This window comes from Engystomops pustulosus, unplaced genomic scaffold, assembly GCF_040894005.1.
Source record: "Engystomops pustulosus unplaced genomic scaffold, aEngPut4.maternal MAT_SCAFFOLD_442, whole genome shotgun sequence".
Classification (NCBI taxonomy): Eukaryota; Metazoa; Chordata; class Amphibia; order Anura; family Leptodactylidae; genus Engystomops; species Engystomops pustulosus.
The window spans coordinates 10351-38245 of NW_027285321.1; the positions used below are offsets into that span (position 1 = coordinate 10351).

At 46.8% G+C, this 27895-nt stretch overlaps 1 protein-coding gene across 1 annotated transcript; it reads left to right on the forward strand.

Moving 5' to 3' along the window:
- The first annotated feature begins 373 nt into the window (after positions 1-373).
- Positions 374-27895, forward strand: LOC140111388 (uncharacterized). The gene is made up of 15 exons (XM_072132368.1): positions 374-515; positions 628-789; positions 874-997; positions 1111-1355; positions 1831-1891; positions 3525-4496; positions 14983-15477; positions 18410-18642; positions 21382-21519; positions 21632-21793; positions 21878-22001; positions 22113-22645; positions 23015-23075; positions 25949-26005; positions 26271-27895. The coding sequence occupies exons 1-15, from the start codon at positions 405-407 to the stop codon at positions 26918-26920; spliced, it is 4128 nt and encodes a 1375-aa protein (XP_071988469.1). The 5' UTR covers positions 374-404; the 3' UTR covers positions 26921-27895.

Sequence of the window (27895 nt, forward strand, 5' to 3'; positions counted from 1 at the left end):
CAACCTCCAAAGCTTCAAATGTGCCCTAAAAACCCATCTCTTCAGGCAGAAGTATCACATTCTCTAAATGCATGAAACTTTAACTGTCTCCTCCTCCTGTCTATAAAGGTTACTCTGCAGGCCCATCCCTGCTTCTAGTATTCTCTCCACTTTATGGTTCAATTATATAATATCATCACCTGGCAGTGGTTGGTCACTAATGTGCCCAGTATTCACTATGTGTTATTTAATGGTGAACAGTTGCACAGTCCAGGATCATAACTCACCCTCTACTTTACAGTGACAACCCCTCCATTGTATGCTACGAGCAATCATTGCCATTTCACCTGAACATATAGTTTATGTAGAACATATTTTCGTCCCCCACAGGTTCCATAGATACAGAACTCTCATAAGTAGAGGTGATGATCCTTTCCATCAATGATCCACCAGGGATCCGGGAGAAGGACAGAGAGCAGATGGCGGCCAGGATCCTGGAGCTCACCCTGGAGATGATCTCCTTGATAACCGGAGAGGTGAGAGTCTCCCAGGACACGGCTCTTATCTCTAGGAATAACAGCGGGAAATGACTGGAGAGGTGAAGGATTCTTAGGATCTATGTAGTGATCAGTGTCTCCCCATACACAGGATTACACAGTAGTGAAGAAGTCGTCTGGTGAGTGTGTGACCCCCCGTGTGTCAGGAGGATGGACCCAGAGCCCCATCACCGAGCCTCCACCTCATTCACTGATACATGAGCAGAAGATCCTAGAACTTACCTCCAGGATCACTGAGCTGCTGAGCGGAGAGGTGAGCGCTGCCGGGAATGCTGGGACATTGTACAATAACACAAGGGAGGGGTCTGGGTGATGACTGTGTCATTGTGGGTGTCAGGTTCCTATAAGGTGTCAGGACGTCACTGTCTATTTCTCCATGGAGGAGTGGGAGTATATAGAAGGACACAAGGACCAGTACAAGGACATCATGATGGAGGACCACCAGCCCCTCACATCAGCAGGTAAGAGGAGACCTTCCTGATTATAGAGGACAGAGCAGGTGTGAGGTCACCTCCTCCATCATCTCATCATCACATATAGACAATGTATAAGTCACTGTGTATATTTCCTATAGATGGATCCAGTCAGAGAAATCCACCAGAGAGATGTCCCAGTCCTGGAGATTCCCGGGATATTACACAGGAACCAGAGAGATGTCCCAGTCCTGGAGATTCCCGGGATATTACACAGGAACCAGAGAGATGTCGCAGTCCTGAAGATTCCCGAGATATTAAAGAGGAACCAGAGAGATGTCCCAGTCCTGGAGATTCTCAAGATTTTAAAGAGGAACCAGAGCACATCATCGTGATGGATCTTCAGGTAGATGGAACTGAAATTTGTGTCAATTCTCAATAGATTGATGTAATGAAGCTTCTTTTAACCTAATAGCAGTATTGTGGTGCTGATGTGTGATGATGATGTTGGTCGATGTGGTGGGTCATGGCCACCCACAGATTCTGGTTTCATTGAGGATGGCATTTAACCTATTTGGCAGTCAACGTGACAGTTACTATTCAGGTTGGATCATGTGGAGTTGTGAAGTGTAGATCAAAATCGTAGAGTAAATAACAGCAAAATACCAACGAGCAGCTGCTAAGGTATAATAAAAGTAATATAATAATGTTCTTTTCTCTGTGGACATGATCTTTCGACATCTCTAGCGCAGCCTCTTCCAGAATATACTGGGCTAATATGTTAGGTGGTCTTCTCAGTAAGGTCACATGTCGCTCTCTCATCTTACCCTGAATAATCTAAGATTCTCTTTGTTTTTGTGCTTTATGTTGAATATTTGCAGGAAACATCTGATGGTCAAACAAAGCTGATACTAGAAAATCCAGCGTCGGAGTCGGTGGAAGGTAAGGGTCCCCGTCATTTTTAATATTGTAGCTTAAGGTCACATAAAGGGTGACCAATTTCCCTCCTATGCCCCTAGAGGCCACCAAATGGCCACGGTGGTCACAAAACTACTGTTACTCGGGGCCTATGGAAATATGGAGATGGTAATAGTATATAATTACAGAGGAGGAGGGTCAATGATTTTTTTATGTGGAAAGGTGTATACATATGGTATATTTAGGAAGGAGGGGACTTGCTTGTCTGCGAAGCTCTTTCAGCCATCACCATGTATCTCCATGTTCTGAAGTAGCAGGAAACTTATATACTCGAGTATAAGCCAACCCAAGTATAAGCCGAGGTACCTAATTTTACCACCAAAAACTGGGAAAACATATTGGGGCAAATTTACTTACCCGGCCCATTCGCGATCCAGCGGCGCGTTCTCTGCTCTGGATTCGGGTCCGGCCGGGATTCATGAAGGCAGTTCCTCCGCCGTCCACCAGGTGGCGCTGCTGCGCTGAAAATCATCTCCACGCGCCGGAATGCACCACCTCGGACCAGGTGAAGGTAAGCGGTCACCAAGCGACACTTTTTCGGGTTTTAAATGCGGCGGTTTTTCCGAATACGTCGGGTTTTCGTTCGGCCACGCCCCCCGTTTTCCGTCGCGCGCATGCCGGCGCCGATGCGCCACAATCCGATCGCGTGCGACACAATCCCGGGGCAATTCAGGTACAATCGGCGCAAATCGGAAATATTCGGGTAACACGTCGGGAAAACGCGAATCGGGCCCTTAGTAAATGACCCCCATTGACTCAAGTTTAAGCCGAGGGTGGGAAATGCATTGGTCACAGTGTCCCCAGTATATAACCTGCCAGCCCCCTGTATTGTATAGCCTGCCAGCCCCCTGTAGTATATAACCTGCCAGCCCCCTGTATTGTATAGCCTGCCAGCCCCCTGTAGTGTATAGCCTGCCAGCCCCCTGTAGTGTATAGCCTGCCAGCCCCCTGTAGTGTATAGCCTGCCAGCCCCCTGTAGTGTATAGCCTGCCAGCCTCCTGTAGTGTATAGCCTGCCAGCCTCCTGTAGTGTATAGCCTGCCAGCCCCCTGTAGTGTATAGCCTGCCAGCCCCCTGTATTGTATAGCCTGACAGCCCCCTGTATTGTATAGCCTGCCAGCCCCTGTAGTGTATAGCCTGCCAGACCCTTTAGTGTATAGCCTGCCAGCCCCCTGTAGTGTATAGCCTGCCAGCCCCCTGTAGTGTATAGCCAGCCAGCCCCCTGTAGTGTATAGCCAGCCCCCTGTAGTCTATAGCCTGCCAGCCTCCTGTAGTGTATAGCCTGCCAGCCCCCTGTAGTGTATAGCCTGCCAGCCCCCTGTATTGTATAGCCTGCCAGCCCCCTGTATTGTATAGCCTGCCAGCCCCTGTAGTGTATAGCCTGCCAGCCCCCTGTAGTGTATAGCCGGCCAACCCCCTGTAGTGTATAGCCGACTTATACTTGAGTATATACGGTAGTTGGAATCAAATGTTTGCATGTTCTGAATATGGAAAATTATTTACTTTAAAAAAAAGCATTTTATTGTAAATCAGAGAATTCACACATGAGAGAAGCCCTTCACATGTTACAGATATGGACTTTTTTATGTGTTTTAAAGGTCATCAGAGAAGTCACCCGGAGAAGAAGTCATTTTCATGTCCTGAATGTGGGAAATGTTATACCCAAAGATCACATTTCGCAGGTCACATGAGAAGCCACACAGGGGAGAAGCCGTTCGCTTGTCCTGAATGTGGAAAATGTTTTTCACATAAATGCGACGCGCAGAGACATCTGAGAATTCACACGGGGGAGAAGCCATTTATATGTTCAGAATGCGGCAAATGTTTTATGCTGAAAAGTCATCTTGAAAAACATCTAAGAGGCCACACGGGGGAGAAGCCTTTTCCATGTCCTACGTGTCATAAATGTTTTGCTCGGAAATCCATGCTGAATGAGCACCTGAACACTCACATGGAGCAGAAGCCGTTCCCTTGTCCTGAATGTGGGAAACGTTTCACCCAAAGATCACATCTTGCAAGTCACAAGAGAAGCCACACGGGGGAGAAGCCCTTTCCTTGTTCCGAATGTGGCAAATGTTTTTCACATAAGAGTGATGCGCAAAGACATCAGAGAATTCACACGGGGGAGAAGCCGTTCTCGTGCTCGGAATGTGGCAAATGTTTTATGCTTAAAAGTCACCTGGAGAAACATATCAGAAGCCACACGGGGGAGAAGCCATTTCCGTGTCCTGAATGCAGTAAATCCTTTGCACAGAAGTCCATGCTGAATGAGCACCTGAGAACTCACACAGGGGAGAAGCCCTATTCGTGTCCCGAATGTGGGAAACGTTTCACCTATAAGACAAATCTTACGGAACATCTGCGAATTCACACCGGGCTGAGGCCGTTCTCCTGTTCAGAATGTGGGAAAAGCTTTGTGCTTCATGGTCACCTAAAGAGACACCAGAGGTTTCACGCAGGGGAGCGGCCATTTTCGTGCTCGGAATGTGGGATAAGTTTTGTGCTTAAGGGTCACCTCAAATTACATCAGGAGATTCACACGAGGGAGAAGCCATTTTCGGGTCCCGATTCCTGAATGTTGTATATTTGATGAGTAAATCCCTGGTAAGAAGCGCTGGAGAAGGCGCACAAGAGCAGCGCCATAACGGGAGAGGTGCACACGACGCCAAACTCTACGTGGGAAGATCTGCATGGAGAACCACACACAGGATTTTGCCGAATTGTTGCTAATTTTCAGATCCCGATTAAATCTGCTGTGGTTATAACAATGATTGATCTGCTCCGCTTGTCTATGGTCGGGGGGGTCGTTTTGTGGGAGCAGCATGTCCGGACGTCTTTCGAAATTGGAGCTCTTGAGGCAACGTCGGACACATTAGGACTTCAGAGTCTAGAGGAGACATTGTGGTAGAGGAGATGTTGTGGTAGAGGAGACGTTGTGGTAGAGGAGACATTGTGGTAGAGGAGATGTTGTGGTAGAGGAGACGTTGTGGTAGAGGAGACATTGTGGTAGAGGAGACGTTGTGGTGGAGGAGACGTTGTGGTAGAGGAGACGTTGTGGTAGAGGAGACGTTGTGGTAGAGGAGACGTTGTGGTAGAGGAGACGTTGTGGTAGAGGAGACGTTGTGGTAGGAGCTGGACGTGACTTTATCCCTTCTATGTAATTATTTTTGGAATATTAGGGGGATCGCACAATAACCAGTGATTGAGCTTCTCTCAGCGTCATGGTCTCTTCTTCGTTTATCGATGAGGAAAACAAATTTTTTGACTTGATTTAACTGCAGGTGTAGAAATGTAACAGAACGACATGAAGCGAGTTGTTGCATCCAAAGAATCTGACCAATTTTACAGTTCCGCTAAAATTCCTACTCGTCCACAATAATAATCCTAACCTTAATGTCTATATCACCATCATATTCCATAGCGCTTACTAAATCATAGGGGACATATACAAATATAATAAGACAGACAGACTACAGTCACATGGAACAATAGGAGGGAGGGCCCTGATCACAAGAGCTTACAGTCTGAGGATGAGGGGGTGACACAGGAGCTTACAGTCTATGAGGATGAGGGGGTGACACAAGAGCTTACAGTCTATGAGGATGAGGGGGTGACACAAGAGCTTACAGTCTATGAGGATGAGGGGGAGACACAAGAGCTTTCAGTCTATGAGGATGAGGGGAAGACACAAGAGCTTACAGTCTATGAGGATGAGGGGGTGACACAAGAAGTATAAGAGCTTGAATAATAGTCCAGCCATCCTTTATAAGGGAACATAATCAAATAAAATTGCTGCTCTTTGAACAAGTCATCACCCGCCATGTTACATACGAAGTCCGGTGTGTATAGGTCTTCAGAGGAGCCTGGAGCTTGGTATCTGGTGTTTGCTGGAGGAGGACACGGGATGGGTTAGTAAAGGGAGAGCTGAAGTTTCTTGCAGTTAGTGAGTGTGATCATATTTGGTAACTTTGGAGTTTGGGTATTAGTCTGAAGCCGACAGTCGTCCTCTACCATTGGAAACACTGAAATCTTTAGGCTCATCATCTGAACCAAATCCAGGTACAAGCGATACGCTGTGGACTAGCAGGTGAAGGATTCTTGCCAAGGTTCTTACGTAGCTCTCCAGTAAAACACAATGGGGCTCATTTACGAAGGGCCCCGCGGACCAAATTTTCATCAGACATCCCAACGATTATCATTTTGCGCCGCTGGGACAGGGATTTAAAAGGGGTTTTTGGTGCACGCAATTGGATTTTGGTGCAATTGCGCTGGCTTTCATGCAACACAAATCGCGGGGTGAGCCGACGGACAATCCGATGGATTCGGACAAACCGTGGGATTTAACGTGAAGATTGTCTCACAAGCCAAGCACTTACATGTACCGGGAAGAAGAAGGTGAACTCCTGTGGATCTGAGCAGGGAAGCAACACATGCAGGATATCGGGCGCACGATCTTCATGAATTGCGGCAGAGTTCATCCTCGTCGGACAGTCCAGATTGAAGATCGCGCGGGGACCGGATAAGTAAATGTGCCCCAATTTCTTTATTCAGGTATTCATAAATACATTAAATTAAAAGATTTTCCTATGTGTTTCAAGCAAGGGAAGGGAAGACTTCGTTCCATAGATCAGTAGTGGGACAGCTACAAAACACAGAAATGTCCATTAGCAGGAACTGGACCCATCCAGACTTTATCCAATTTTTCGCAGCAGGATGGTAAACTCTATGCCAAAAAAAAGACAGAATTGGGCGCCCTTTGCAATGCTCTCACAGTGTGAACCAACTTTGGTGCGCCTTTAACATGGGGCACAAGAGCCAACTGAGCACTGGAAAGCCCCCTTCAGTGCAGTGACTGTGGGTCAAGGCTCGGGAAAGAGGGAGACCACATGCACAGAGACAGCAGACCTCCAGAGACAGTCCTAACAGCCCAGCAGAAAAAGAGACAGAGTGCATGAAAAAGAGAGTCCTGCCTTGAAGCGGACACAGCAGAGGTAAAGAGACAGTCCTGACACCAAGCAGACAGAGAGACTCAGCGCTCATGGCGGGGAAGAGAGTCTTTCACTGAGGAGACAGAGCAGAGACAGTCCTATCAGCCCAGCAGAGAGAGACTGATGCTTTGCTATAGCATTAGTGTAGTTAGAGGGTGTGTGGGGTGTCCTCATTTGTGGTTGTGTTCCAACCCAGAGTTGCATTATTATCCCGGCCAGTCCTGTGGGTTTTGTGGCTCACGTTCTCTTGTCTTTATAGGGTCACACACGTAGTTCTCCCATGGAGGTTCATGGGGCTGTGAGGAATACGGACGACACAGGGGGCCGTCTTTATTTGGGTGACATGCGGATCGTTTTTGCGGCCATATAGCTCAGAATCTGGTATAATACCGTCGACACATGGCCCACAATAAATGCCAAGAGACCTGTACTTTGCAGGTATCTGAGGAACGAGTGGGCGTGCAGGAGGCCTTAGTGACGGTACGTAATATTCCAGGCTGGGAAAAATTCCATATGCAGTGAAATTGATAGGAAATGGGGGTCATTAGAATTTTGAAGGCTTTTAAATTTGTTTTGTCATTTGTTTTGTTTTTTCTTTTAAAGTTATTTTAGGCCCCCTGGGGTAGCAGAACCTCGCCAAGATGGCAGCTTTGTCAATGCTGACACCAACCGCAGGAGATGGCAGTAAGTGTGATGTTCGGAGAGGGCTCAGCCTGTGAGTCTTTTATATACATTCTTAACAACACCATGAAATACTATGATGTAATGGGTCGTTATGGGCCCAAATTTACATGGATATTACATTTCAGTGTCTCAATAACGTCATGTGGCCTCGAGCATCAATCGCAGATGATAACGATTTCTCTTGCGGTTTATAAGTCACTAAACGTCAGATGAGGCGGCTCCCATTCTTCATGCCCTCAGGTCATTAAGGTGCTGTGGCGCTGATCCAATATGTTTTCAATGAGATTCAGTTCTGGAGAAAGTGCAGGGCCCTCCACGTGAGGTCTCCAGTCTCCAGCTGCTGTTCCCGAATGATGAGAACTCAATGAGATGGAGCATTGTCCTCCATGAAGATGACATCAGGTGCTCTCTGGTCCATACAAGATGGTGACACCTGTGCCTAGTGTTGAGGTCAGGTACCTAGTGCAGCATCCCCCACCGGAGCCTAGTCTTTTCTTGGGGCCTGGAAGAAGCCGGGGCCCAGAATACCACAGTGGTTGCCGATTGCGGCTTAGGGCGCGCTGATGTCACGGTGCTTGGAGGACTGTCCCACAGCCTGGCAGGTCTCCAGCAGGTGGTGTGTGCAGGAAATATGGAGGGAGAGGCTGATGTACTGGATCTCCTTGGGGCAACCACTGATCGCTGTAAAATATATCCCTGGGTAATGGATGGGGAGCCCGTGGTATTGACAGTCGTATCCATGGATCAGACGGAGACAACGTTGTGCAAATCAACTCACAGATCTTTACTGAACAACAGGCAATGGGCCTAAACAGTCAAACAGCAGATTCTGGTACTGGAGTGGTCGTGGAGAGTGGTCCTCAGGAATAGTGCACCAGCCTGGTAGTAGATGCAGGCTGGGATAGCTGAGATGGGGTTGTGTCCAAACTGTAGAAGCTGCAGCTCTGGATGAGAGTCTCCTGGTCCTGGGATTGGTTTCTCTTTCTTCACTCTGCCAGCAGATCTGACCCTTTGCTCTGTGGAAAGACCCGGGGCCTAAGAGACCTGAGCTCCCCCTGTACAGGGGTTTTATACCTCCCCCCCCCCCCCCCCCCGTCAGGTGGTAGCACCTCTCCAATCACACTCCAGTGTACAATACAGCCACATAATTGGATAACATCTTACACCCATTTAACTATTGCCTGTCCAGGCCGAGGCTACAGCTGCAGATACCTGAGATCTCCCTGCATTATCCCTTGGGTGAGTTGGGCAGGATCACCAGATGGATCCTGACAGGTAGAGGGCGCTATTAGCAACTACCCCCTTACCTACACGAGTGTTGCACCAGTAGAAAGTCTATCAAGCAAAACACAACGAATGCTCTGAGGTGACACTTAGTGCCTCTCACAGACCTCATATGACCCCGGAGGTGGGCGCCACCAAATTTTCTACGTTTTGTGAGAGTGAACCACCAGAATAATCATGTGAATCCGGAGTGACTTTTCATCTAATGGAAAACCACCGCGGTCACCTCCTGGCGCAGGGTACACATAGGAAATAGTGGCACCAAATTTGCTACTTTTTAGTTACAAAGTCCCAAATCCACCTGATGCCTCATGTAACACACGTATTACATGTATCTAAGCCACTGTGATACATCTGATGTGCACAGGACACCTAACAAGCTCATACGCTGCTCCGAATAACTGTAGGAAGATCCTGAATAATGTTCTATCAGCCCCGAACACTTCTCCACCGTCTCGTCTATTGCTGCAAAATGACAATAATCACATGACCCCCGACTGCACTGATCACATGACCCCTTCTCACCCCGCCCCCTCCTGCACTGATCACATGACACGTGGCGTCATCACAGGTCCTGCAAAATGTTTCTCCACCGAGCACTGAGAAGCCTCCTATATGGAGGGATTACAACTCCCAGCATGCTCCAGGAGCACAGACACTATATGGAGGGACTACAACTCCCAGCATGCTCCAGGAGCGAACACACTATATGGAGGGACTACAACTCCCAGCATGCACCAGGAGCGCACACACTATATGGAGGGACTACAACTCCCAGCATGCTCCAGGAGCGAACACACTATATGGAGGGACTACAACTCCCAGCATGCTCCAGGAGTGCACACACTATATGGAGGGACTACAACTCCCAGTGTGTGATATCTTTGTAGTGCAGAGGGCGGGGATGGTTACTGCAGATGATCGCTCCTGGCTCTGGAGATAACTGTCCCTGTGGAATCTTATGGCTCAGTTCACACTAGTAATAAAGGAGACAGTAAGCAGCACAAATTAGTTTTTATAATAATTTTACACTTTCAAAATGTAATTTGTAAAACTGCTCTAAATCTCATGATCATCTAAACCTACCACCTCTCTATCTGACCCCCTCACCACCACATCCTCCGCTCCCTCTGTCTGGAGCACCATGGAGCACACGATCTTGTCCTTTCTTGGATTACCAGAAACATGGCTAAGTTCATCTGACACTGCCTCTCCTGCTGCCTGCGACTATGGTGGTCTCTGCTTTACTCGCACTCCCCAGGGCTGCAATAAACCTGGTGGAGGAGTCCCACCTTTACCGTCACACCATCGATATCAATGCTCCCTGTAATCTATAAGTGGCTGTCATCTACCGACCCACAGGTCCTGCTGCTACTTATAAATTCAATAACAGCTTTATTGAAACAAATGTTAACATTGGCTATAAGTACAATATCACATGAAGACACACACATTGATTGAATGGATATTGTATAAAGACGCAACAGCAATCCAGATTACACATCACTCCGGTACCAATGACGTGTATGAGGGGGACATCATAAGGTAGTACCCACCAAATGTTTATCCCGCACTCCACCGAAGTGTGTACAAACACATAAGGGAAACTAACACGTAACCAAACTCATTTGAAAACCCATGTAAAGACATCATACAACCAAGAAACACATTCATACCGACTCACGGGGGACGGGGGTCAAAAGGAAGGGAGGTGGGGGGACCATTGCGTCACATAACAGATTACGGAACACTTATCCAAAGAGCGAACTGTGGGGATTCCCTGAATGAGACCCATGGTAGCCATCGCAACCGAAACTGGTACACTGCATCAGGCCGACAATCATCCGGCGCCACCATCTCCTCCATCCTCAAGATATTTGCCATTTCCACAGCGCCCTAAGGTGGGGTGTAGTCAACTTCCATAATCTGGGAAAGACACGTCTCATTACCATGACGAAATGCCCCAAAAGCCCCAATCTGACTTTCTTATATGAACCAGGGTACATGGAGAGAAGAGCTACAGCCGGACTACAGGGGGTGGAGGAAGATGTCAAGTCTATCATGAAGCAAATCCGTAACTCCAGGGCACGCCCACCAAATGTGGAGCATCGTCCCCTCCTCCACACCACATCTCCAGCACCTATCAGACACTGAGACGGTGTCCTGTATCTTATACCTTATAACTTGTCTCCTGTAACAGACAAGAAATTTAAGACCATAGATCTAGACCGCGCCTCCTCCGAAAATGCCTGCTGCCACTCTCTTTCCCGAGCTCCTGAAATCTAGTTTTGCATCCCCCATGATATTTCTCCATCAGCAGAAATTGAATGTGTGGCAGGAGCAGACGTGACACCACTCTTCAGGTAGTAAGGTTCCTAGTGAGGTCCCCCCTAGGTGCCAGGGACTTGCAGAAATTATTGATTTGATGCAGATAGAACCATATACGGTCCCTGGGCATGTTTTGTGGCAATATGTCACCCACAGACTGTAGGACAACACATGACGAACTTGGATTACTGGGCTGTTAGGAACAGAGGGTCTGTCAAACCTAATGGGAAGTCCGGATTATAGCGAAAGCGCTCCAGGACGAGAAGAAGCCAGTCCACTACGGATCACCCCATCCCATCCTTGCAAAACGAAATCAAATAGAGGAGATAGACGCTGTCGCCCTGAATGTAGACCAGAAGGAATCCCCATAGCTGCTAGAATCAGGAAGAATTGCTGTCTCAATTTCCACCCACAGCCTATGCCGGTCCACATGCAGGAGGTTAAGAATGCAAGAAAGCACCGTGGCAAAATGGTACAGGGCAAATCTGGAAGACCCACTTCCCTCTTAGACTTAGGCCTAGAAGAGTAGTGAAAGACAGCCATAGTCTCAATGTCCCCCAGACGAACCGCATGGCCAAGGAACGTAGTTTACGCGGAAAAGAGTCGGGACCCGCCCACGGAACTGTTTGAAAAACCTACAAAATTTTAGGGAGAATATCCTTTTTCAAGGCATTCATCCTACCCATCCATGAAAGAGGCAGCTTGGCCCACCCCACCCCACCATATCCTTTTCCATTTCATATACCAATTGACTCATGGAACTCGACAGTGAGGCTACCACCCACATTCACATTGAGCTGTTCTGATTTAGATACATTCACACAAAAGTTCGAGACTCCTGAGTACCTGTCAAATTCCTTTAATATTGCTGGGAGGCTAGATTCAGGGTTTGTGACATACAGCAATAGGTCGTCTGCGAAGACTGATATCTTATGTACAGAACCGCCAACGACGATCCCAGTAATTTAGCTGTTGGGTCTGATGGCATTGGCCACCAATTCCATGATATACAACAGTGAAGACGGGGGCAGCTCTGCCGCGTTCCATTCCAAACATTGAAGCATTCCGATAAGATACCATTGAGCCTGATCTGTGCCCTAGGATTGTAATAAAACGCCATGATCTGGGACAGCATGGCAGGGTCTAAACCTATGTTACACAACATGGCTTCCAAAAAGCCCCATCCCACCCTATCGAACGCCTTCTCAGCGTCCACACCCAGAAGGCACATAGAAATTAGTTTCGATCTGGCTCTATGCATCAAAGAGAAAGTCTTGATGGGGTTGTCCTTGGCCTCTCATCCCGGTACAAAACCAACTTGCTCCCTATGGATGAAATTTGGGACAAGGGGTTTCGGAAGCAGGGCCAGCATTTTTGAGTACATTTTGATATTGATGTTGGTAAGTGAGATGGGCCTAAAGTTAGCACAATGCATAGTATTCCTACCCGGCTTGGGTGGAACCACTATATGGACCAGTATAGACTGAGGGTAGAACTTATCGCCCTTAGAGATGGATGGGCAGACATGGGACCCTAATTTTGACATTAAAAAAAAAAAAAAATGGAAAAACCCATTGACTCGAGTATAAGCCGAGGGTGGGAAATGCATTGATCACAGCCCCCCAAGTATATAGCCTGCCAGCCCCCTGTAGTTGCCTGCCAGCCCCTTGGAGTATATAGCCTGCCTGCCTGCCCCCTTGAGTGTATAGCCTGCCAGCCCCTCCCGGGCCATCGCAGGCACCACGAAGAGTGTGACGGACCAGGACCCGCTGTCGGAGCTGCGATGAATGCTGGGGAGCGTCAGAAGGTGAGTTCACTTTTTTTTTCTTGACTCGAGTATAAATATGTGCTGAAAAACTAGGCTTATACTCGAGTATATATGGTGTTTCATGAACAATTCACATAGTAAGGCTAAAAAAAGATGTAGGTCCATCAAGTCCAGCCTATGATTGAGCTGAGATCATTGACAGTAATACAGTAACCCCATAGGAAGCGCAGCAATGCACCTTCATTAGGGGAGAAATTCTCCTTCCCGACTTCAAATATGGAGATCAGAATAATCCCGGGATCAACTTTACTCCCATAAATCCGACTACGATAGACTGATAGACAGACCTGATGTAACCAACATTCTTGGACCTCCTCTCACCTCATTAGAAATGCCGCCATATTTTCTACCTCTTGGGGAAGGGCCTTCCATTGTGTAACCGCTCTAACTGTTAAGAAGCCTTTCCTACAGAGATGTCTCCTCCTGTAATGTCTCTGGTCCAGTGTGATATCTCTGAACTGACACAACATAGACGTCTGCTCTCCTCCTTTCATTCGTGGGCATGATTCGTTTCGAATGTGGACCTGGTTCGATTGTGGGCTAGAAATGGTCTGGTCACATGGGGCATTACTTAAAGGGAACTTGTCACCAGAAGACTGAATTTCACTGGTTACAGGTCCCAATAGGGTTACATTCCAAAACACTTGCTTTCACAACTGAGTTCCCCACCTTTCGTGTAACATCCATGGCTAAAGCTGACCTGGCACAAAGTCCTGGAGTGATGCTGCCATTCAAATCACAACGGTCTCTGGGTTATTGGCATAACACTCAGTCCGGCCCCCGCTCGTTAATATTCAATTACTTCCCCTCCCATATCCTCCATGTGACTAACCCTCCCTTTCTGTCGTCGGCTCATGGCACAGGAAATGTCGGGCCTGCTCGGTGAGCCGTACACCTTAATTGTGAGCCTTGTTGGAAAGCGCAGATATGGTGCGCATGCGCAGTTCGCTGCGATGGTGTATGGCTCACTGCACTACCCCGAGGTTTCCTGTGCAGTGGGCCGACATTAGAAAGGGAGGGTTAGTCACATGGAGGATGTGGGAGGAGATATCCCTCCAAAACTGATGCATTGGCCTGTGGAGCAGGCTGGGGACCCACATGCCTGTGAGAAAATGGGCAAAGGGAGACAGTGACTTCAGCGTGCACTGGATTGGGGGTGGCATTTTTTTGTGGAAAATCAACGGTGACCGGTTCCCATCAAATGGTTTTTCCCGGATTCAAAAAACATGTCTGCTTTACCATGAGTTGTGTATTATATCGCAGTTAAAGGGTTTGCCCATTTTTCAATAAATTTCTTCCCTGTCTCTGCGTGTACATGTCCCTGTGTCTTTGCCTCCTTTGATAGCTTCAGCCTTTCCTTGTTCTCCCCATGCAGCCCTCTGCATATATACACAGCTTCTTCTCTCTCACTGCTCCATCCCGTCCTCATAGCGTCACCCACTGTGTCCGTCTTTTCCCAGTCCGTCCTCACTGACAGAACACAGGAAGAGGGGGAGGCAGCACGATGAGTCATAACTCTCCTGCTACAGCTCCTCCTATACAGCAGAGCTCAGACATTTAAACAAAGAAGCATAGAGAGTCTGCACACAGAAAAAAACGAAGTAGTAGGACTGCGGAATCACAAATATTCGTGTATTATCCACAGGGCAGTAAAGGCACATGGCAACTTATGTAAAAGAGTGGCCAACCTCTTTAAGCTCCATTCATTTCTATATAGCCAATCTGCAGTAATGGCACCCTAACACTAACTATGGTCCAGGGTGGAACTCTTTGGGAAGAAAGCAGCAATGTTTTTCAATTTCTAAAAAAAATGTCTCTAAAATGTATCAATCCCTTCAATTTATGAATAAATTTGATTTATCATTTTCTCGCCCTAATCACAGCTTCTCTGAGCTTTTGTCATGTTGCAAATGTGGAAAATGTTTTTGGTTTTCTGTTTTAAAGGTCAGCTTGAGATCTGTCATAGAATTCACAGAGAGCAAAAGCCATTTTCATGTCCTGAATGTGAGAAACGTTTTACCCAAAAATCAAGCCTTGCAGGTCACACAAGAATTCACACAGGGGAGAAGCCGTTTCCGTGTTCAGACTGTGGGAAATGTTTTTCACACAAAAGTGATGTTCAGAGACATCAGGGAATTCACACCGGGGAGAAGTCATTTGGATGTTCGGAATGTGGGAAAACTTTTTTGGATAAAGTTCAACTTCAGAGACATCAGAGAACACACACGGGAGAGAAGCCATTTTCCTGTTCCGAATGTGGGAAATGTTTTTCACTAAAAGTTCACCTTCAGAGACATCAGAGAACTCACACGGGGGAGAAGCCATTTTCCTGTTCCGAATGTGGAAAATGTTTTACCTTTAAATCCTCTCTGGTCAAACATTCAAGAATTCACCAAAGAGACAATTCACTTTCTTGCCCTGAAATGCTTTATCCAGAGAGTTTACCTGAAGAGACATAAGAACTCAAACACCGAAGAAACCATATTGATGTGAAAACTTAATAAACGACTTACCATACGGTGAAGATGACATTCCCTCCATGTCAGGAGTTTACCGTTACCCAAATAACTCCATAAGTAAATGTTCCATTGTGTAGAACGGTCTATTATCCGTATTCCCTTGAAGTGGAGTGTTTTACGGGGACCAGATGCACGATTCTATTGTGGATGGAGCTGCCCACCTACAGCGTGGCAGAAAAAAGTTGTAAAAATATAAAACTACGAAGAAAACCGGGTTCCTATTTTGTCTAACGTGTAGCCACTTGACCACTTCCCCTCCTGCCTCAATCATATTGAAGATATAGTGGAGGATCCGGGGGGGGGATGCGGATCCAGAGTTGGGTAGTGGCACTTTTGTTGACCTTCTTTTAATAAGTAGGAGATGTAAATGGAGTGTAAGTCTCTACTCAGGACTGACAAAGGATGAGCACCCATTCAGTTATTGAAGTAGTCCCTTCTCAGTGGTGGTCCATGCCACCTACCAGATGACAGAAAGGCAAAACCAGGATTCAAGACTTTTAGGCTTAAGGTCACGAGACTACTAGTGGTGTCCAACGTTCTCTTCTGTTATGTTATGGAGCAGTGATGGTGAAACTTTTAGAGACCGGTGCCCAAACTACAACCACAACCCACTTATTTCTCGCAAAGTGACCCCACAACAATTTAAGTAACTTATTGTTCCCTGCTCTATCACAGCTTTCAATCATTTTAGTGGTCAAAGGCCACAAAAAAAGTACAATGAAGGAGAAATCTGGGTTATCATTGTCACTTCCCCCTAGGGTCATCTGAACAGGTAGAATTGTGGGCCCGAAACGGGCTCCAATGATCCATGTCTATCCACATCTCCTGACTCCTCCCGCAGTTACAGGAAGCCAAGTCACTTCAAAATAGTGCTGAAAACCGTACATCCTGGGCTGTCTGCGACTGTAGGAGGAGGTCCTGTCTGGCCATCTGTGTACTGGGGTGACTGTGTGGGTGCCCACAGAGAGAGCTCATAGTGCACCCCTGCCATAGGTTCACCAGCACTGTTGTAGAGTAATGGACCCCAAAATATGGATGGTAAGACCTTCCATTTACCATTAGTTCAGAAAGATTAGGAATTAGACCTAACAGTAATTCAGTTTCCATTAGTCCACCATGACAGTCCACCTGGAGGATGCCCCTTGTCCTCTGTAGGGATAGGAAGATGAGAGGTTAAAAGCTCGTCCTCCCACCATTGTATCTTGGTGCAGCTGCGCTGCTTCTATGCGAAACAAATTAGGGGGCATGCCATTGGACAATCCGACTGATTCGGACTGATTGTGAGATTTAACTTTCAAATTGTGCCACAAGACATGCACTTACATGCACCAGGAAGAAGAAGGTGAACTGCGGTGAACCTGAGCGGGGAAGCGACACCTGCACAATATCGGGCGCACAATCTTAGTGAATCACGACAGAGTGCATTACCATTGGACAATGCACTTTCGGTGAACTCTGTGGACCGGGTAAGTAAATGTGCCCCAGTGTGTAGGAAGACAAGCCGCCCACGGTCCTGGCTATAGGAAACGAGGTTGGTGTCGGACTAAGTGACATAAATGAGGACAATACAGTTGGTAGCCATTGCCATTAAGCCAACTGATTTCTTGGCCACATCACCTGGTGGTTATAATCTTAGACATATATAGTACATACAGTAAACATTATACATGGCATACCTACCGTCTGACGGTCTTACTGTATTATATGACGTCTAGGTGTCACTGCTTAGACACCTCTGGTCCCCTAAAGACCCACGGTTTACAGAGGCCACACAAGTACAGAGCTCTGATTTGCGGTCAGGATTTGATATACAGACGGTCCGACTCAGCCTTATCCACATAGCTGCAAAGCCTATCAAAAGGTTAGTGCAAACTTACATGTGGTATTGGTTACTAAATTTGTAAACATCTCATTGGCAGTAGGTAGCACATTGGGTAAATAGCTTACGAACGTTACATAACGTTACATGTAGGGTGGCTACTTTCAGTAGCAAATATAGCAATGGAAAAAAGCTAAGGATCTCCTCTTGCTAGGAGAGACATAGTCCTTTGTAGATAGGTAGTCAACTCCACGTTCAGCAGAGAGTGTGCTTTCAAAACACAAGTGGGGAGGAAAGCCCAGGAAAGTTTCTGGATTGAATAAAAGTGGAGCTTCCCGGAGAGTCCCTGGCTCTTTAGCAAGGGTATGTGGGCTAAGCCCAACTTGGAGAAAAATCAAAACAATCAAACAACCTGTTATGGGCTACAGCCTATCAGGGGAATTTGTCTTCTTTGTCTTGATCTTCTATATCAGAATAAATCCCTGGATCCTTGGCAGGACTGCAGCCGGCTGGGAATACCCAGTGGTGAGTTCTTGAATTGCAGGTTCCTTCAAAACATCGCTGGTCTCAGGAGCAAGAACGTTGTCCTATGGGGTGTCTGCAGTATCAGCCGGTTGATCTGCAATGCCCGCAACTATGGACAGGTCCAGAAACAAGAAGATGGGGGCCTGTGGCAGCGCCATAGCCCCCACCGCATCCTCCAGTTCATATGGGGCTGAGACATCACCCCACTCGTAGGCGGCAGTCAGATGGGAGCGTCTTGCTGGGAACCCGGGGGGATTTTTTGTCCACGGGCACATCCTCAGCCATGGAAGATCCTTCCACACGGAAGACCCAGCCACACTAGCCATTGGAGAAGCGGCCAGGGTGTTTCCTTGGACCAGGCCTGGCCCATGGATGGCGATAGGGCCAGTACTCACATTGACTATGGACTCATGTGGGTCACCGCTTGCTGTACTGTGGACTGGGGAGAAGCTTGTAGATTCGACCACATGTCCTCCTCGTAGGGATTCTCATATTTGATCTCCTTCAGATCCAGAATCAGGACAACATGGGTATCCTTCTTGTCGACCACTTCCCTGCTCTCAGATTGTGGAGACCATCCAGACGGTTGGGTCACTTCACAGAGCGGCGGGGAATGAATATCTCCCGCCTGTAGTCCTCGGTTGCAAACCCGATACCCCTCTGCTTGCTAAAGGAGCGTACTTTGCCCATGGTTTGGTTATGTTGTACCCAGGTGCCCTCTTTGGACCAATCTGCCACAAAGTGCCTCCCTCTCTTGTCAACATTGATGGAAGACCACATCCTAGAGATTCCGACATAGAATCTCAACCATACCCGGAGCTGTGGAGGCGTCGGTGCAAGCAGGCGTTTCTCAGTTGCAGCCGCGGGTTCCCCATGGGAGCTAGCAGGTGCCATTGTCGGTAGAGGGGCAGCCGGAGCTGGAGCAGGGGCTGCAGGACTGATGGGTATGTTCCTTGTTGCAGCAGGACCTGGAACCAGTCCAGGAGCAGGGCTGGGGCCTCTTCTCGGGACACAGCCGTCCGGGCCCTCGGCACAATCATGGTAGCCAGGAGGGGCAGTAGGTACCGCCTGGGTACCTACTGCCCCTCCTGGCTAATGCAGACCTGATGTACGTCTGCATGACGGTGGACTGGGTCATGCCTCGGTGTAGCCGATGTGCAGCTGATGGTCGCCAGATGGGGTACGCAAACATGACAATCACTGCCTCTATAGCTTCGAGGAACTCCAGTCCCTCAGCGAGAAGTAGAGGTCTTGTTCTTGCCATGCTGACCATGAATGTCTTCACTCCATACGGTGCACAGGTGCTCTCTCTCTCTATACTGAGGTAGAGCAAGAAGTCCTTTTCACGCCAGAGGGTGGAGCTTAGGTCCTTCCCGGCAGAAGCTGTGGCAGGCGTGAGTTTCATTCCATTCGCGCACGGGTGGAGCTTGCTCTATGCTGACTGTGGGTTCCCACCAGTGGCAGGCTGGAATTACTTGCCACATAGCACAGAGTTTACAAAGGTTAACACTTTCAGTGCTGTAGTGACAGATGTAGTAGGGCCGGCACAGTTCTCTGCAGGAATTAACCTTGTAGGTGCTGAGGCAGTGCTCTACAGCATATGGCAGTGAAATAACACAGTCTTTCTTGTAAAGCACAATCACACTTGGGGCTTAACTCGTATGGCAGCAGGGTTAGGCAGTACAATGTTTATAAAATGATATTCAAATTGCCAGCATAAAACACAGAAGGAAAATATCCTGTTTGTGACGCCACTTTCAACATACCCCAGGCCTAGCTGGTCCACAGGAAGGTTGTTCACAGCCTGGTAGTAACTTCAGACTAGGCTAATAGAGATGGAGCCGAGTCCGGACAGTGGACCTCTGCTCTGGGGCTTAAGTCTCCTGACTTTCCCTAAGGTATCAGGCAGCGGCATACAGTACCTCTTCTTCCTGGTAATGGGTCTGGATGGCAGGAGCTGCACACTGGACCTGCTTCTCTATCTACTGACTAGAATCCCTGGTCAGGTGGTAACACTCTCCAATCAGCTTCCAGCTTGCTTTACAATATCACAAGACAAATCATTGGACAAGAACATTTCAATGTTAACTCTTGCCTTACCGGCCAGTGGCTCCAGCTGCAATTACTAAGTTTACCTAGCAGTAGCTTCTGGATGAGTTGCTCAGGCTGACCAGATAGATCCTGACATGGAGAGGGCGCTATTCGTAACAACCACCTTGCCTATGCATTGGCAGGGGTGTTGCATATATATACTGACACCAGGGCGGACAATGTGTCCTGTATATAACACCTCATACATCTATGTACATGAGAAAATACTAATGTTTTGGCTTTTAGAAGGAAAGGATCAAAAAATGGAAAAGGAAGGAGCACGGAAACAACACAAATAAATGGCGGCGTTGCATGATTTTTAGTTTTGTCTTCAGGGAAAATAATTTAAAAAAAACTGGAAAAAAAGGAACTTGGAGGCTTTAGAGGAGGAGAAGCACAAGACTTCTCCATCATCCTGCAGGAGAGAGCTCAGCTATGCTCCGCCCTCAACACATCACATGACTAGTGACATCATCACAGGTCCTTCATCCAACAATTCTCCTGGACACAGCTACTGCTCCCGCCCCTCAGTGACATCACACTCCAGGGTCACATGACTAGTGGATAGTGAACAGGAGGACCCGCCCCTCAGTGACATCACACTGCCAGGGTCACATGACTAATATATGAGGAAGTGTGTGAGGTAGAGAGTGTCCTGCATTGAGGAGAGAAGAGGTAAGTGACCAGAGGAGGGACTACAACTCCCAGCATGCTCCAGGAGCACACACACTATATGGAGGGACTACAACTCCCAGCATGCTCCAGGAGCACACACACTATATGGAGGTAATACAACTCCCAGCATGCTCCAGGAGCACACACACTATATGGAGGGACTACAACTCCCAGCATGCTCCAGGAGCACACACACTATATGGAGGGACTACAACTCCCAGCATGCTCCAGGAGCACACACACTATATGGAGGGACTACAACTCCCAGCATGGTCCAGGAGCGCACACACTATATGGAGGAACTACAACTCCCAGCATGCTCCAGGAGCACACACACTATATGGAGGGACTACAACTCCCAGCATGCTCCAGGAGCACACACACTATATGGAGGGACTACAACTCCCAGCATGCTCCAGGAGCACACACACTATATGGAGGGACTACAACTCCCAGCATGCTCCAGGAGCACACACACACTATATGGAGGGACTACACCTCCCAGCATGCTCCAGGTCCCTCCATGTGGGGTCCAGTATGTGCTATTAGTGAGGAGCGGCACAGTCCAGCGCCATCACTCCTCCCTCAGTCCAGTGACCTCCCCTCCAGTGTCTGGAGAATCCCCATCTGTCACATCACACATGTCATGGACACAATTGCTTCATATAGAGTTTGCTCTTAGTTCTTCTCATGTTTCCTCAGGTTCTATAGATCCAGGACTCCCAGAGGTTTCTCCTAAAGATGATCCTTTCCATCAATGATCCACCAGGGATCCGGGAGAAGGACAGAGAGCAGATGGCGGCCAGGATCCTGGAGCTCACCCTGGAGATGATCTCCTTGATAACCGGAGAGGTGAGAGTCTCCCAGGACACGGCTCTTATCTCTAGGAATAACAGCGGGAAATGACTGGAGAGGTGAAGGATTCTTAGGATCTATGTAGTGATCAGTGTCTCCCCATACACAGGATTACACAGTAGTGAAGAAGTCGTCTGGTGAGTGTGTGACCCCCCGTGTGTCAGGAGGATGGACCCAGAGCCCCATCACCGAGCCTCCACCTCATTCACTGATACATGAGCAGAAGATCCTAGAACTTACCTCCAGGATCACTGAGCTGCTGAGCAGAGAGGTGAGCGCTGCCGGGAATGCTGGGACATTGTACAATAACACAAGGGAGGGGTCTGGGTGATGACTGTGTCATTGTGGGTGTCAGGTTCCTATAAGGTGTCAGGACGTCACTGTCTATTTCTCCATGGAGGAGTGGGAGTATATAGAAGGACACAAGGACCAGTACAAGGACATCATGATGGAGGACCACCAGCCCCTCACATCACCAGGTAAGAGGAGACCTTCCTGATTATAGGACAGAGCAGGTGTGAGGTCACCTCCTCCATCATCTCATCATCACATATAGACAATGTATCAGTCACTGTGTATATTTCCTATAGATGGATCCAGTCAGAGAAATCCACCAGAGAGATGTCCCAGTCCTGGAGATTCCCGGGATATTACACAGGAACCAGAGAGATGTCCCAGTCCTGGAGATTCCCGGGATATTACACAGGAACCAGAGAGATGTCCCAGTCCTGGAGATTCCCGAGATATTACACAGGATCCAGAGAGATGTCCCAGTCCTGGAGATTCCCAAGATATTACACAGGATCCAGAGAGATGTCCCAGTCCTGGAGATTCCCGGGATATTACACAGGAACCAGAGAGATGTCCCAGTCCTGGAGATTCCCGGGATATTACACAGGAACCAGAGAGATGTCCCAGTCCTGGAGATTCCCGAGATATTAAAGAGGAACCAGAGAGATGTCCCAGTCCTGTAGATTCCAGAGATATTACACAGGAACCAGAGAGATGTCCCAGTCCTGGAGATTCCCGAGATATTAAACAGGAACCAGAGAGATGTCCCAGTCCTGAAGATTCCCGGGATATTAAAGAGGAGCCGGAGGAGAACGTCCCACTGGATCATCAGGTAGATGGAGCTGAGATTCCTGTAGATCCTCGGGCAGCTGTGATTGGTCGGTGGCTGTTATAGATCTTGGATACGTTTAGATTCTGATTTCATAAAACAATTGTGTTCGGTTTTGGCATCTACCATACAAGGTATAATGTAGCACAAGGCCAATCAGCTGATCTTAAGACAAAACTACGTTGGTGTCGCCTCCTCTAGATCTACTGACCGGTTCTGGTCCAGAGTCTTCTAGATAAGATGTGATGAAGTTTTACAAAGCTATAAATGCAAGGAAAACATTTAGCCATTCTTTTCTATAAAGTTATTTCACTCTGTAAAATGAAAGTGTTGAATCTCCAGGACTTTGTTCCTAACGTTGGATTTTTGCAGGAAAGTTCTGGAAGTGAAATGAAGAAGGAGCAGGAGTCTTCTGTCCTGGTGTCAGAGGAAGGTAAGTATCTTCATAAATCTTGTGTGTGACATCTCTGCTGACGTCATCCTCTGCTTACAGAGTACGGCTGAAGCTGTGCAGATTGTGTCATTATGTTTTCTAGTCTGAACACTGGTCTATTCTTTCCCGACAGCCATGATTGCTGTGCACCACACCCTCGTGTCTCCTGCAGACTCTGCTTTGTTTGACTACTAGTTAACCTGCTGTGATTGGCAGAATCTCCCCCATTGCCTTCCTGTCTGTTGTCAGAGTAGTGCTATGTTCTGTCATTCTATATTCTGGTATCTTTGACCCTTTGCTTATATTCTGGCTATCCTTTTACCTTATGATTTTGTACCTTATCGTCTTCTTGGTTGGTTTTGACCCAAATCTGATGACGATTACTCTTGATTTGTCTTGTCTTTGTCACTGTGGTGCAGGAAGGAAATGTTGACTATTTGTTTACCCACCTTTTAGGTAAGGTAGGGCACGTAGGAAGGGACAGCCGGGAAATGGGTTTGACCTCAGGGTCCACTGTCTCTGTCTGTCCTTCCAGTCTGTTCCCAGATCCTGCATTACTTTGTTTAGTGGTGTTATCACATACTGCTATGTCTTATATCTGATTTTAGCTGATAAAAAGCTAAATGTCAAAAAACATCCTATATTCTCACTGTTAAAGGGGTTTTCCCACAAATTTCTTACATATACTCAGGATAACAAAATAAAACATTCTCTTATTCAACAAAAATGCAGCATCATACAGATATAATTCCAATCAGTCCTGCTGTACACAATTTCAGTTTCCCCTAGACACGCCCCTGTAACTTCAGACTTGGGGTCGGGTGGCCACCATCTTGGATTTCTGTGTGACGGGCGTGCTGTGGAGTTCCTGTCTCTCTTTCTGCTCTGAGCCTGTAGCCCCGCCCACTGCACGGAGCTCACACTGATCACTTCCTGCCTGGAGATCACGAGCAGAGAAAAGCTGCAAACTACAAGGAGATAAGAGATCCTGGGGAAGTGGGAGGCAGGCACATGTCAGTGAGATGTAGCAGAGCTCACAGTGTAGCAGTGTAATGTCTATCAGCCTCTGTGTAATAGGCATCATGCATATCTCTATCTGTCTCATCTCTCTATGTGTCAGTGTGTTAGTACAATGTCAGAAGCCATATGAAAGTGTATGTACACCTCTACCGTGATAATCTAACCACATTGTCACCCCACAGCTCTAGATGGATTATAATGTGTCTGCTCAGAGAGTCCCCGCCCACACCCTGGGATATTGCACTGACCAGCCTAGGGAGTGATAGGAGCTAAAACAGCAATAAAACTGAGTAACATTGTAAAGTAAGGGGATAATATGATCTTTATTGTGTTAACATCACTAGGGGATTGAGATGTGAGAATTTTATTTCGTGGGAAACCCCCTTTAACCCCTTAAAAGACAAGTGATTGTACTAGTAAGTCATTGTGCTGTTATGGATGCTTGAAGAGGGCTCATGGGCTGAACTGTCTTCAAATATACTGTGCGATCACTGTACTAAGCAACAAATACCCACCGAAGACTCCAAAGATCGGTGCTGGCAATAATTGCTGGTGTTAACCTCTTACCATTAGTTCCTGTGATGTCATCGGGGGCCACGATCCGTCTCCATGACGGCCTGGAGTTATACGAGACTCTAGGCATTAAAATAACTAAATAAATAAAAAGCCTAAAAGTTCAAATCGCCCTCTTACCCTACAACCAATATAAAAATAAACAAAATCAGAAACCCGTTAGGTATCGCTGAGACCCGGTGGTGCTGATCAACACTTTTTTTTGCCATTTTGCAAGTTCTAACAATTTTTAAATAGAAAATGATCAAAAGGTCTCACAGTTCGAAATTAACAAAAAAAATTTTTGTTGTACACAAGGTTTTAATGTTTAAAAATCTTTTAAAATATAATAAAACCTACTGTATATATACGAGTATAAGTCGAGGTCCCTAGTTTTGCTACAAATAACTGGGAAAACGTATTGACTCGAAGATATAAAATGAATTGGTCACAGCCTCCTCCAGTAATGAAATGCCCCATGCAGCCCCTCGGGATCTAAAAAATAAACTTACATACTCACCTTCTGCCTCTTCCGATGCTCCGTGCGGCTTCTCTTCTTTCTTCTCTCTGCCGTAACAGTGGCTAGAGGCTCGACCGTGCACTCTGCTGGCCGGCGCACACTATTGATGTAATCAATAGAGTGCACAGACGAGCCTCTAGCCACTACGTTACAGCAGAGAGAAGAAAGAAGAGGAGCCGCACGGAGCATCGGGAGAGCCGGAAGGTGAGTATGTAAGTTTATTTTTTTCTACACTCGTGATATTTTTCAGTACATTTTTTCGGGTGTAAACGGTATTATAAATTTGGTCTCCCTGTGATGGTACCGACCCAGAGAATAAAGGGGAGGTTTTATGATGAACAGATGGTGAAAGCGGTACAAATGGAGTCCACAAGAAACTGGCGTGCATGTGTTTTTTGTTTGCTTTTGTTTTTTTTTTCTTCCCTGCTTTCCAGTACTCGTCAGGAAATATTAAATACGCTGGAATTAGGATTTTTTTACACAGATCTTTTAATAAAGATCGCAACATGGAAAAATTATACATTTTAAAGGAGGGCAGCAAAAACTGAAAAAGGTCATCGGCGGGAAGGGGTTAATGACTTAAGCCTATAATTTTACCTCATTTGGCCTTCTTCCTGGGCAATTCTGCCTCCCAAAATATTAAACAAAAAGCGAAAAAATTCTCTCCACCAAATTGTATGGGATCAAAGGAAATAGGCAAAACTCGGAGCCTTAAATGTAGAAGAATAGTTTGTATTCATGGTAAGAAATTTATGATAAAAAAAGTTGTTTCTCCTTTCAGATACAGACAGAGGCTCCCGGGTCCATCACTTTTTATCCCCATATTCTGAAGAAAGAGGTAATCGGCTGCAGATTGGCAAAAAAAAAATGTCATGTTCTGATTATTGGAAAGGTTTGAGTTAGAAATCACTGGTGGAACTTCATAGTATCATCATAATTTATACAGCTGAAAAAGACACTTGTCCATCAAGTTCAACCAAGGAAGGGTAGTGAGAGAATTCACACGGGAGAGAGAATTTTTATGTTCAGAACATCAAAAATGTTTTTTTTGCCTTAAGAAGCCATTTTCGTGTTTTCACTGTGGGAAATGTTTTCTGTTTCAGGTCACCTCCAGGTCCATCAGAGAATTCGCATCGCGGTGAAACTTTTTTCCTGCCCTGAGTGCGGGAAACGTTTTACCAATAAGTCAAGTCTCGCAGTTCACATAAGAAGCCACACGGGGGAGAAGCCATACTCATGTTCAGAGTGTGGGAAATGCTTTGGCTATCAGCAAGGTCTGGCCGGTCATCTTAAAATTCACAAAGGAGAGAAGTCCTTTTCATGTGCAGAATGCGGAAAATGTTTTATAGATAAAGTTCAGCTTCAAAGACATCAGAGAAGTCACACGGGGGAGAAGCCGTTTTCGTGTGATGAATGCGGAAAGTGTTTTGCGCTGAAAGCTCAACTTCAAAGACATCAGAGAATCCACACGGGGGAGAAGCCCTTTTCGTGTACTGAATGTGGGAAATGTTTTTCGTTGAAAGCTATACTAAGTGAACATCAGAGAACTCACACGGGCGAGAAGCCATTTTCGTGTTTGGAATGTGGGAAAAGTTATTCCTCTAAAAGTAACCTTAAGGCACATCAGAGAAGCCACACGGGGGTGAAGCCATATTCATGCTTACAATGTGGAAAGTTCTTCAGCCATAACTCATCTTTTAATAAACATTTAAGGCTTCACTCCAGAAACAAGTTCTGTCCCGAAACATTATAATACATAAAGTGTAATCTCGAGAGGCTTCAGAGAACTCACACAGAGGGGAACCATTTAAGTGTTCTGAGGTTAAACTAGCCATAACGACTAGTCTATGGAGTGAACACGCGGTTATATTATGTGGCTGCTGCAGTCCTCATACAACTTTTTTAAAAGTTTGGAAAATGTGATTTAAAGTGTTTTTTTTATACTTATTATCGTGCTTGAGATACAGCCATATGAAGACAGAGAGCGGGATTGGCTGTAACCACAGACATAAGGAAATCAATCAATCCCCACTGTCCGATTCATGTGATTGTTGCAGCTTCTTGTCCAACTCCCAATGGGGCTCACAATCTAATCAACCTACCAGTATGTTTTGGAGTGTGGGAGAAAACCGGAGGACCCGGAGGAAACCCAGGCAAACACGGAAAGAGCATACAAACTCTTGGCTGATGTTGACCTGGGTAGGACTTGAACCCAGGACCCCAGTGCTGCAAGGCTGTAGTGCTAACCACTGAGCCACCGTGGTGCTGCTGCTTCTTGTTTTATTATAAGATGCCTGGTTTGTTTATATTGTTCACATCAGAATATAATTACTATATATTTTGGACCATAAGATGCACTTTTTAGTAAGAAAAAAGTCAGAAGGATCCAGCACTGCAAGACCCTCCAGACCGCTGTCCTGGAGATCAGGGGGAAGTGCTGACAAAGCATTTCACTATATCCCTCAGAGCAGAACCTTCGCACTGCTCTCCCTCTACTGATGTCAGAGGCATGTGACTGATCACATGGTCTTTCATGTTGCCAACTGGGTAAGAAGAAGTTTGTGTGTGTGTATAGCAGAGCTTAGTGTGTTCATGTGAGTGAATGGATGTAGCAGAGCTGTGTGGGCTCTGCTTGTGTCTGCCCAACAAAATTTTTAATATGTGTAAACTACATTTTTTTTCGGTTTGTTGGATTAATAAATCTGGGGTCTGTTTGATGTGTCTTGTA

Coding starts and splice junctions, on each gene's coding strand:
- LOC140111388 (XM_072132368.1), top strand. CDS start 405: ATGATCCTTTCCATCAATGATCCACCAGGGATCCGGGAGAAGGACAGA. Junction 998..1,110: donor CCAGCCCCTCACATCAGCAG/GTAAGAGGAGAC, acceptor TATTTCCTATAG/ATGGATCCAGTCAGAGAAAT. Junction 18,643..21,381: donor TTGGACCAATCTGCCACAAA/GTGCCTCCCTCT, acceptor GTTCTATAGATC/CAGGACTCCCAGAGGTTTCT.